Consider the following 12,293-nt stretch of genomic DNA (forward strand, 5'->3'; position numbering starts at 1 on the left):
TCTGGGCTAAAATTAACAAATCAGGAAATGACAGATGTTCACAGGATGCAGAGAAAAGGGAATCTTCCTACAGTGTTGGGAATGTAAGCTGGTGCATCCAGTCTGGAAAACAGAATGGAGGTTCCTCAGAAAGTTGAAAATAGAGCTACCCTATGACCCAGCAATTGCACTAACTAGGTATTTTCCCCAAAGATGCAAATGTAGTGATCCAAAGGGGCACCTCCACCCCAATGTTTATAGCAGCAATACCCACAATAGCCAAACTCTGGAAAGAACCCAGATGGCTATGGACAGATGAAAGGATAAAGAAGATGAGCTCTATATGTATGTAAGTGTACACACACACACACACACACACACACACACACATATATTTTACTCTCATGAATAAAAAAAAAAAAAAACCAGTGCTCATCCATCATGTTGCGCCCTCCTTTTTTTAAAAAAAAAATTTATTTATTTATTCATGAGAGACACAGGAAGAGAGGCAGAGACACAGACAGAAGGAGAAGAAGCAGGCTCCAGGCTGCGAGCTGGACCACACACTGAGCTGAAGGCGGCGCTAAACCGCTGAGCCACCCGGGCTGCCGGAGCACTGATTATTATATAAGACTGGTGAATCACTGACCTCTACCTCTCAAACTAATAATACATTATGTTAATTAAATGAATTTAAAGTTTTTTAAAAACTGAAAAAAATTCATTTGTTAAAAATAAAAAAATGGATAAAACAAAAATCAAGGAAACAAAATCCTTTCATTTCTATTTTCTTTAAACGTTTTATTTTTATATTTGAAAAAAAAAAAAAACAAGAGCAAGAGTGAGAGCAAGTGAGAGTGAGTAAGAGAGAGTACAAGCAGGGGCAGTGGGTGAGGGGAGGGAAAAGCAGACTCCTTGCTGAGCAGGGGACCAGACATGAGGCTCAATTCCAGAACCCTGTGATCATGATCCAGCTGAAGGTAAACATTCAACTGAGTAACCTAGAAACCTTCATCTATTCATTCGAAAGAAAGAAAAAGAAAGAAGAAAGAAAGAAAGAAAGAAAGAAAGAAAGAAAGAAAGAAAGAAAGAAAGAAAGAAAGAAAGAAAGAGAAGGAAGAAAGGAAGGAAGGAAGGAAGGAAGGAAGGAAGGAAGGAAGGAAGGAAGGAAGGAAGGAAGGAAGGAAGGAAGAAAACCATCAATGTAAAATATGCTGGCAATGACTTTATAAAAAGTAAATATATGGAACGAAACTCAGATACATTTTGAGGAAAGTAGAAGAAAAATGTACGATTAATTTTCACTGAAGTAAACTTTTAGTGACAAAGTTTTTCTTAAATGTGGGAAGTTTATTAACTATCTAGTCTCTTCTTAGAAAAAACATGCCCATGTCCTATCAGAACATTTATCTAAAATAATCAGAGATGACTCCCATATACAACTAAAGAGAAAGTGAGAACGCATAAGAAAAATCACAGGAACTTCATGTTATACATGACAGTTATGAAATGATGCAATTATTGATAAGGTGACAATTGAGACTTTATAAAAGCCTGCAAGTTCTGAGTTCTAAATGTTCTAGCACCCATATGACATTATTAACAGAGGAATTCTAGGAAACAAATAGTCATTATATTATTTCAATGTTGGGATCCTGGGTGGCGCAGCGGTTTGGCGCCTGCCTTTGGCCCAGGGCGCAATCCTGGAGACCCAGGATTGAATCCCACATCGAGCTCCCGGTGCATGGAGCCTGCTTCTCCCTCTGCCTATGTCTCTGCCCCCCCCTCTCTCTCTCTCTCTCTCTCTCTCTCTATCATAAATTAAAAAATTAAAAAAATATTTCAATATTGAAGAACAGAATACATACAGTTGAACATTAATTCCTACATTAATAATATAAAGAAAAATGAACTTTTGGGACTCCTGGTAGCTCAGTGGTTGAGTCCCAGGATCAGGTCCCACATGGGGGCTCCCTGCATGGAGCCTGCTTCTCCCTCTGCCTGTGTCTCTGCCTCTCTCTGTGTGTCTCTCATGGGTAAATAAACAAAATCTTAAAAAAAAAAAAAAAAAAGAACTTTTGAATAAAGCATTAGATTTTCTCATTTTAGGGAGGTGCACAATTACCTAATGAAGGTACTGAATCTCATTTTGTAGCATTAAGATTAAAGTCTGCATAACATTGGAATGTATAAACCAGAATACATGTAATATCTGTCTCCAGTGTGCCCAGCCATTCTGACCCAAACCACAATATGTGTACAACTACACTGACACACTTCTGACACAAAGCAAAACAACTTACAAAGGGCTTAGCCTAGAGATCCTCAGAAACAGGGATATTTCCATAGGAAACTTCTAACAAAGGAGACGCCCTCAGATTATTCAAGCCCATCCCTTCCCAGGAAAGTCTCCTGGCCCTCACTGTGGAAGTGATGGACCATCAGTGGAGCAGAAGGAGAATCCTTAGTGAAAGTGAGAGCTTTTTTTTTTTTTTTTTTTTTTAATTTTTATTTATTCATGATAGGCACACAGTGAGAGAGAGAGAGGCAGAGACACAGGCAGAGGGAGAAGCAGGCTCCATGCACCGGGAGCCTGACGTGGGATTTGATCCCGGATCTCCAGGATCGCGCTCTGGGCCAAAGGCAGGCGCCAAACTGCTGCGCCACCCAGGGATCCCAAGGTGAGAGCTTTTAATGTTGGATACCACATGTCCCTCTGTGAGAGGGAGACAAATAACGTTAGGCTTCTCAAACTCATTTCCATTCAAGGAGACCTATTCCAACCAGTTTAAGGTCTATATTCCACGTCACATGTGGACCTCTCCTCTGTCATCTGCCTCATTCATTCCCACCTACATGGATGGAAGACTACTGTCTCCTTTCTCTTCACATTCCACAGCTGCTTCTCTTGCTCCAAAAACATGATCAGATCTGGCTTGGACACAATGAGGCTTGTTTATTAGAAAAAAGGAAAATGAGTATTGCTGGAGATCCTAACTTTCAATCCACTATTGTGTTAAGTAGAGAAGAAAAGACATTGTAGAATTCTAAAAAAAATGGCTTCCCAAATCATATTGCCCAACAGCCTCTTTAGAATACACAGGAGACATTTCCAATGTTCACATCCTAATCTCCACTTCCAAGTAGTAGACACGATGATAAGGAGTGGAAATATAAGTTTAAGATGTGGGGAGTCGCATTTTATGCCACTCTGTTTAGAATTACCACTCATCTACAGAAGTAATGATGTTCCCTTAGGAAGGGGAAACTAGAACTTAAGAGGACACATCATGAAGCTTTGTCTCTACATCAATAAACCCCTCCTTATTTCCCATTCTGCCTGGATCTGAATTCCAAGCATTCAAAGAGGAATCTTCTAAGACACAGTCTTTAAAGGAAGGAAGAAAACCCAGAGTGTGGTCTGGGAAACCTGGAAGGAGTCATCCTCACCCAAGAAGAGGAGGCATCTGTAGTTCTCTAACATCACATCCCTGTACAGTTCCCGCTGACTGTGATTCAGGCATCTCCACTCCTCCTGAGAGAATTCTATGGCCACATCCCTGAATGTCAGCAGTCCCTGCAATAAATACCACAGTTACCAAGGGGCCACAGGCAGAGTTGACAATGGTCCCTAAGGTGGAACAGGGTGTTAGTGTCACCAGCTAGACCCCAAGACCTGACCTTCCCTGCTCACCTACTTGTACTATCTGACATTTGTCCCACATTTTACTTAACCTCATCTTTCCACCTTAGGTTTTACTCCCGGCAAAGACCCAAAGGTCTACTCTCCTATCAAGGAATGGAAACTATCTAACTAAAATGGAAATGATGGCTGAAAGAATGAGCTTGGGCCAGCCCAGTTTGACCTTAACTCTTGACTAATAACTATGTAGATGGACCAAAGAGTAATAACCCATGGCACTTTTACCTTAGTATGAAAATCTCCACCAGGACTCCTGGGTGGCTCAGTGGTTGAGCGCCTGCCTCTGGCTCAGGGTGTGATCCCAGGTCCTGGGATAGAGTCGCACATGGGGGTCCCTGTGGGGAACCTGTTTCTCCCTCTGTCTGTGTCTCTCATGAATAAATAAATAAAATCTTTAAAAAAAAAAAAAAGAAAAGAAAATCTCCAAAGGAGAAGCACAAACCTCATTTACATAACATACAGAGAATATATAAAAGTGTTGTTTGCAGGTACCTGTGTGACCTTATACCCAGCTATAAGAAGATGATGAAGCCCCTCTTGCTGAATTTCCATCCTAACCCTAAATAAAAGGAAACCATTCCCTCTGACTCTGAGTCTCTGCTTGGGAAGTTATCCCCTATAATCTCCTTATTGGCTGCAAATCAAATTTCCTTGGTGTCATAACCCCACCTGGTAGAGTTTCTATCAAGGACTCTATTTCAGGATTTTAAGACACTCAAACATGTTAATGATTCTTGTTTTAGTTTTAGTTTTTTTTTTTCCTCCTGAAAATACAAAGAAGTAAATAGAAGGGTAACTCTGTGACCTAAGTGTGGAAGAAAATAAAAATCTACAAGATTGATGGGGGAACAGAAAACTAGCTGAGGACAAAGAACAAGCCTGGGGCAGCACATTGACAAGTCCTTGAAACAGGAGAGGTACATTCATCTACAGACTTAACTGCCTCGATGTTCATACTTTGCTAAGGGATCTTAGCCCAACCTCCAGGAGCCTGTAAGTCTACTTTAACATATAAAAATTCCTTTAGAAATTTCCTTTATCTCTAAACTCAAAGATACATCTTGGCAATCATCCTCCAAGCACATGGCCCACTGATATATATCTGAAGGGTCTCATAACTCAGGTTTTATTAGATGGTAATTAGTGACCTTTTCCCAACAATAACTAGCCCCCTCTAGGTCCTAGAAACCTTGCTTCCAAAATGCCTTAAAAAGTTCAGCTATCCTCAAACCCCTCCCAACTCCCAGGTATATAATCAGCCACCCCTCACAAGCCTGGGGCAGCAGCCCTTCCTACCCATGGGTCATGTCCCCGTGCTTTAATAAAACCACCATTTTGCACCAAAGACGTCTCAACAATTCTTTCTTGGTTGTCAACTCTGGACCTCACCTATATTCCTAAACTTTATCAAGAAGAAGGTCTCCCTTAGAACCCTCAGTCTTAGAAATCATTCTCTATACTACATGAGAGAGAGAGCCTCCATTGTCCAGTGGAAACTGATGGGAGCTACTGGTCAAGCAAGAATTCTTGAGACATTTTTGATGCAAAAACTGTTTTTATGAAAGTGCAGGGACAGGACCCCTGGGCAGAAGGACCTATACTGTCCTTGAGAGAAGCCATTGATTATATATTTTTAAATTGGGGGGCAGAAATAAAGAAGTTTCTTTTTTTAAGGTTTTATTTATTTATTCATGAGAGACAGAGAGAGAGAGAGAGAGAGGCAGAGACATAGGCAGAGAGAAGCAGGTTCCATGCAGGGAGCTCTATGTGGGACTCCATCCCAGGACTCCAGGATCCCCACCCCCACCCCCCCACCCCCCCACCAAGCCAAAGGCAGAAGCTCCACCACTAAACCACCCAAACATCCCTAAAGGAAGCTTCGGTAGGGTATTTTCATTTGTTAAAGAGGACTTAAGGGATCCTGGAGGTCTGGCTATTGTCAAGCTGGTTGTTTTTTGCCTCTAGCAAAGCCCTAACATTAAGGAAATTGTAAATTCCTAATAGTTTCTCATACTTTGCCAATCTTGGATATTTATCAAAGGACTGCAAGTTGAATTTCAGTTTCTCTACATTTCTTTTACCTTTGTACTCCTTATAGGCAACAACAAGCAAGAGAGACTAGAAAGAAGTTTCCACTTTACATAGGATGGGTCCTGCATATCACTCAGTAAATCTAAGATCCTTATGAATATTAAGGGAGAAAATATAAACTGAATAGGAAAGAAATCTGTCAGCACCAAACCAAGTCAAAGAAGATAACATGAGCTCTAAGGAAACCAATTGATAACAGTGCCTAAGGCGCACTAAAGGACCTATATTACTGGTATGTTCTTGTTGCCACCAAACATTAAATCAGAATATAAATTGACTTATGAGAATATAGTGCATTTATACAAACTTCAATCAGTATAGGTTCCATGTCCTGTAATATCTAGTACATTTTAAATAGAGGATCTTTTTCACAATCTAAAGAGCAAGATTACTGCCTGCTCCCCCCATCCCTTCCCAGTCCCCCCACACACACTGGAAAATTCCCCAGTTATTCTGAGCCTCATACCCATTATGTTTATTTATGCATTATCCCCCTTGGTCTACACAAAGGTGAAAAAGCATCCAGATGGGACTTGAATAAGAACTGCTTTTCTTGACTGATATTCCAACCAGACTCCATCAGCATTAGGAATGTTGGACTCAAAGACTTGCCCTGTGAATCTGTCACAAAGGGAATATTTTCAATACTTGCAGGACTTTAATTCAAAGGGACAACTGTGATGCGCTGTTGGAAGCCATGTTGGAGAGAAGGCAGAGAAGCTCTGGGATATAGGGAAGAAGGTTCTAAAGTCATTTTTGAAAAGGTTTTAAACATCAGGTGAAAACATAAGGCAGAAAAATCAAAACTAGAGGAACCAACATTTGCAATTTCTAAATTAATGGAATTCCAGGAGGAAAACATGAAAGCCTCTGACCTCAGATGCAAGGCTTACCTGAGAACTGGCCATTTCTTCTTCTTTCACTTTGTCCTCTAGATTTCTTTCTCAGAAGAGATTCATGGAGAAATCACAGCTGCATCAGGAGAAAATGCCTTTAAAGCCACCAACAGAGCCTCTGCACCTCTAAACTGCTCGCCAGAAAGCAGGACTTTGAAACGCAGAAAAGGCCCCAAAACTTCCTAATCCTTTGCCTCAGGGGCCTTTCAGAAACTGAGTTCCTACGAGGAGACCAATCACTGACTTTTCATTCTCTCCTTTCAGGGGGCTTCCCCTCCAAAAGACTACAACAAATTCAGCTATCGCCTACGAAGGGTGTGCTGCCCGGACTTGACCCTCCAGAAATCACAGTAGGGGAGACCGGTTACCTCTCCTTGGCCAAAGCTTACTCTCAACTCTCATAAAATAACTTGGAAGCCCTCATGCTTAAACCTGACCTCACTTAGAATCACCCAGAGCCGTTATTTAAAACAACACTGTCCGTTCCACCCACACCAATTGACAGAAACATAGAGGGAGGATACCAGCAAGGATCGCTCTTGAAACTCCACATAATTATCCGACTGGAAAGCAAGTGAGAGAAGTGATCTGGCAAAGGAGAGTAACTAAGGCTATGATTGTTATCCAGATTTAAATCCATGCCTTCTCCACTGATCAGAATTTCCGGCACTTTACACAGTCTGCCTCTTTCTGCTACACAGAGGGACATACTCTTACAAATGGAGCGTTCCCATATAAATGAAAATGTCTCTCACAAAAGTAAACAAACTGGGTTTCAGAGCTTTTCCTTTGTCTGCTGTTTCTTTAAAATAACAGCAGAGGGGCGCCTGGGCGGCTCAGTAGGCTGAGCATGTGACTCTTGATTTCAGCTCAGGTCCTGATCTCAGTGTCATGAGGTCAGGGTCCACTGAGGAGGGAGCCTGCTTAAGATTCTGTTGCTCCACCTCTGCTCCTCTTCCCCCTTCCTGGCTCCTGCCCACAGGCTCCTGCTTTCCTTCTCTCTCTCTCTCTCCCTCAAAACAAACGAACCAAAAAAACCAACCCCCCCGTACACAAGAAAACGCAAACGCAGTCTAAAATAATCTTTAAAGGGCAGCCCGAGTGGCTCAGCAGTTTAACGCTGCCTTCAGCCCAGGGTATGATCCTGGAGACCCTGGATCGAGTCCCACATCAGGCTCCCTGGATGGAGCCTGCATCTCTCTCTCTCTCTCTCTCTCTCTCATAAATAAATAAAATCTTTAAAAAAAAAATAAAAATCTTTAAAGAGGTATATTTTTTGCTAACAAAATGTTCCCCACCCCCCGCTCCCGTCAGTAAGGAAATGTTTATTTTCATAAGTAACTGCAAAACGGTTTTCCAAAGTGATTTTACTTCTTACTTTCCCATCAGCAACATATGAGAATTCTAATTCCTCATATTTACACTAAAATTTGGTTTTATTCCTTTTATTTTAGGAATTCTAGAAAATATTGAGTGGTTTCTCAATGTAAAATGTGACATGGCTTACTTCAGCTATCCTGGTGACTCAAACTAAAACCTCTTAAGAGTATAAAGTCAAACAAAAATCAAATGGCTGCATTAAAACAACAGCAAGGCTTCATAGCTTAAACCAAGTATCCTTTTCCCTCTTTTCGCCAAACTTCCTCTCCCCCCCTTCTTAGCCTTTGTTTTCTGTTTTCAGGAATCCAGTACCACTCTGAAAACCTGGTGAGCAAGGCTGGCAGCACAGACACCATTCCTGTTGCAACAGGCCAGATCCTATACATGCCTGCGAGACCCCTCAGCCCCAGTCACAGAGTGAGCTTCTACTTCTGGGGTCTTATCTTCCTGCATCCTCCTCTATCTAGCAAAGCTATAAAGCTACTGTTCTTCATCCCCAACACGGTCTTCAGGTCATATTTTTGCCCTAAAGCACAGAGGTCACTTTGTGACAACAGAATGAATGTGCAGGAGAGGAAACATTTTCTGTTGGGCCTTCGGGATCAAGGGGGATCAGGAGGCACCAACAAAATGGCTGCAGACCCTCCACCTTGTTGCCCCCACTTCGGAACTTTCCCATCACCAGCAGACTGCCCGAGGACATGTCATCAGGGGGAGACAGGACCTATGCAGGAAACCTGAACCATTCCTTAACCAGATCCCATATAAGGGCATGGGCAGTTATTGCCCCAGGCTGATTTCACCAGCAATATGCCCTAATACCTATCACCCTGTATGGACACACATCCCCTTACCCCTCCCTCCCTTAAAAAGCCCACTTGCCCTCCATGTGTGCGAATTCCCAGGCCCTTGACTCCCTGCTCTCTCCCTCCCCTGCGGGCCACAGAAACTTTCCAGAGAGCGCATCCCATTAAAAGCCTGTTTTGGCCAACTTTTGCCTGGCCTATTTCATTTCACGACCAATCCGATTAAATCTGACACTTTCTTCATCTGTTCTCAATTCTTTGGCCAGAATGATAATTACACAGATGTGAGGCAGACTCACAAGAGAAAAAAAAATTCTTAATTATGGGAACCCCAAACATATGAGGCTCAAGACAGGCAATTAGTGCTTATATGCATGCCACTGTCACTTAGCAGAATGTAAGGATTTAGAATTTCAAAAATGGGGAAGCATATTCACAGGAAAAAGGAAAGAGCAAATGTTTGCCAAGGAATAGGTTGCCACACCAGGCAGGTAATTCTTTATCATATAAAAAGTTAATCTCTGAGGCTCCTGGGTGGCACAGTTAAACATTTGCCTTCAGCTCAGGTCATGATTCCCTGGTCCTGGGATGGAACCACTCCCACTGCGTGTTCACATGCACATTCACTCTCAAATAACTAAATAAATGGGACGCCTGGGTGGCTCAGCAGTTGAGTACCTGCCTTTGACCCAGGGCGTGATCCTGGAGACCTGGGATCCAGTCCCACATAGGGCTCCCTGCATGAAGCCTGCTTCTCTCTGCCTATGTCTCTGCCTCTCTCTGTGTGTGTCTCTCATGAATAAACAAAATCTTGAAAAAAATAACTAAATAAAATCTTTTAAAAAAGTAATCTCAAAAAATAAAAAATAAAAAAAAAAGTAATCTCTGATATCAGCTATATTACTGATAGAGTTCTCCCATCTATTTTATTCTTGGTATATAACCAACCTCACAAAACAAGGAAATCCTACCATTTGCTGCAACAGAATAATCATAGAGGATCTTGTTCACACAGAAGTTACATAGAAGTACCCCTCTAACCAATTTAGTAGTTTTTAAATTCTGGATGAACCTCTAGGCTGTGTAATCGATAAACCACACCTCTTTCTATATATCTATTGAACATGCATTGTTTCCTAGAAAGAATAGGGACAGAAGCCTTTTGCATCACCTCTCCCTGAGACACCCATACACAATCTCCAAGCAGGTCCATAACATCTGTAGCTGGCACCACAGAGTCTACAGGCAATCAAGAAGTGTTACAGATTATCAGGCTCCTCTTTTACTGATGACTGGCCTCAAATTCCTTTAAAAATCTTTGGGCCAGGCTGAATCCTTGGAGTTGGTTTCTGGACAAGACTCCACCTTCTTCGCCAGTGGCCAGCTTCCTGAGTAAAGCTCTTCTTCCTTTCCAATCAAAACTTATGTCTTGAGTATTGGCTTTTCGAGCCACTGGAAGCGAAAAATGGAGCTTTCAGTATCAAAACTATTGTGGGATTGTTGAGCCCATCCAGCAGGAAAGGATTCTTGAGATGTTTAAGGTGCAACTTAGTTTATTCAAATAGCAGGGGGATAGGATGCCCAGGTAGAAAGAGTTGCATTTTGGCTATGTGAAGCTGGTCCTTATCGCTTAACATTCAAGGAGGAGGGGACATGTAGGGAGTATTAGATCATAAATGTTTCTTCAAATTTCTACTTGAAAAACTACTTTTGCAAAATTTCTCTGGTCCTTTTCACTCAGTTCAGTATTATGGGTGAGATGTACAGGCAGTCATGAGACCCTTTAAGAATGTGCCAACCAGTATGTATTTGATCAGTATCAAAACTCTGCAGCCTATAGGTCAGCTCTCTGGGCTAAAGGTGAACATTTTTCTGTTTCATCCCTCATCATTTTACCTCTGACCAATTATCGGTTCTTAAATGTTAAGGGTTGTTGAAAGGTGAAGGGGTTCTTTTTTTTTTTTTTTTTTTTTTTTTTAGGTGAAGGGGTTCTATTGTGCAACATCTTCAAGGTGACATTGTTGTAGAGGTGTCTCTACCCATGCAATGAAATTGGGCCCTATCTGTCCCTACCTATAACTATTTCACAAGGCCACTGTTGTAAAGTCCAGAGGGGATGGGGGTGGGGGTGAATTTATTTTGAGGAATCAGTATGATTGCTTGGCTGGGAAAAGGAGTCAGGAGCTGCTTACGTATATCTCAACAACAGGAGAGAACAAAGCAAAAGGAGAACACATTAGAGTATTTTTTTCTTTAGAGTATTATTATAATGAAAAATCAGAAGAGCAATGAGAAGACCATTTAAGGTGACCATACTCCACTCTCCATGAGGAATTTAATCAATTGCTAAGTGACAATGTTGAGAGAAAGAGAGAAATCAAGAAACAGACTCTTAATGATAGAGAACACACCAATAGTTACCAGAGTGAAGGTGGGTGCGGTGAAGGGTTAAATAGGTCCTGTGAATAAAGGACTGCAATTCTTGTGATGACCACCAGGTAAGGTATAGAATTTTTTTTAACCACTGTTTATACACCTGAAACTAATAAAACACTTTATCTTAACTAACTGGAATTAAAATCTTTTTATAAAAATATTTTATTTATTCATGAGAAACACAGAGAGAGAAGCAGAGACATAGGCAGAGGGAGAAGCAGGCTCCCCATGGGGAACCCCATGTGGGACTCAATCCCTGGACCATGGGATCAAGACCTGAGCCAAAGGTAGATGCTCAACACTGAGCCACCCAGGTGCCCCTGAAATTAAAAATCTAAAGAGTCAAAATCAAAGACAAGCTCATGGCAATCCATTAAAATACTGATGTATCTATATAATAGCAATAGATAGAAGTAAAGAATATTATCTGATGCAGTTGAAATGAAGAAACCTTCCCAGATATCAGCAGACGAGAGCTAACACTTCCATAAAAACGCATACGACCATAAATTGACATTTCTTAATTATTGCTTCAGGCCTAATGTATTGAAATCATGACTCCTAGGACATTATATCAGAACAAGAATGCTTCTTAAGGGACACCTGGGTGGCTCAGCGGTTAAGCATTTGCCTTTGGCACAGGGCGTGATCTTGGAGTCCTGGTGTTGAGTCCCACATCAGGCTCCCTGCATGGAGCCTGCTTCTCTCTCCACCTAGGTCTCTGCCTCTCTCTCTGTCTCTCATGAATAAATAAATAAAATTTTTTTAAAAAGAACGCTTCTTGAGTGCTTGTAATCTGCATTTTCTTTTCTTTCTTTTTTTTTTTTTAAAGATTTTATTTATTTATTCATGAGAAACAGAGAGAGGCAGAGACACAGGCAGAGGGAGAAGAAGCAGGCTCCTCACTGGGAGACTGATGCGGGACTTGATCACCGGACTGAGGATCACGCCCTGAGCCAAAGGCAGACAGACGCTCAACCACTGAGCCACCCAGACGTCCCT

General features: G+C 41.7%; 1 protein-coding gene across 7 annotated transcripts in view; it reads right to left on the reverse strand.

The window, feature by feature from the left end:
• Positions 1-7,664, reverse strand: part of LOC140600269 (KRAB domain-containing protein 5-like) — a 46,412-nt gene extending 38,748 nt beyond the window's left edge. For 3 of the 7 annotated variants that reach the window (XR_012003519.1, XM_072768441.1, XM_072768453.1), the window contains exon 1: positions 6,667-7,187. Coding sequence is in view for 5 of the 7 variants with exons in the window: in XM_072768441.1 (XP_072624542.1) it covers positions 6,667-6,681 (15 nt within the window). In the remaining 2 variants the exon portion in view is untranslated. The other 4 variants (XR_012003520.1, XM_072768438.1, XM_072768439.1 and 1 more) reach the window with 3 other exon arrangements.
• Positions 7,665-12,293: the final 4,629 nt, after the last annotated feature.

The sequence above is a fragment of the Canis lupus genome, chromosome 1 (assembly GCF_048164855.1).
Source record: "Canis lupus baileyi chromosome 1, mCanLup2.hap1, whole genome shotgun sequence".
NCBI classification, from domain to species: domain Eukaryota; kingdom Metazoa; phylum Chordata; class Mammalia; order Carnivora; family Canidae; genus Canis; species Canis lupus.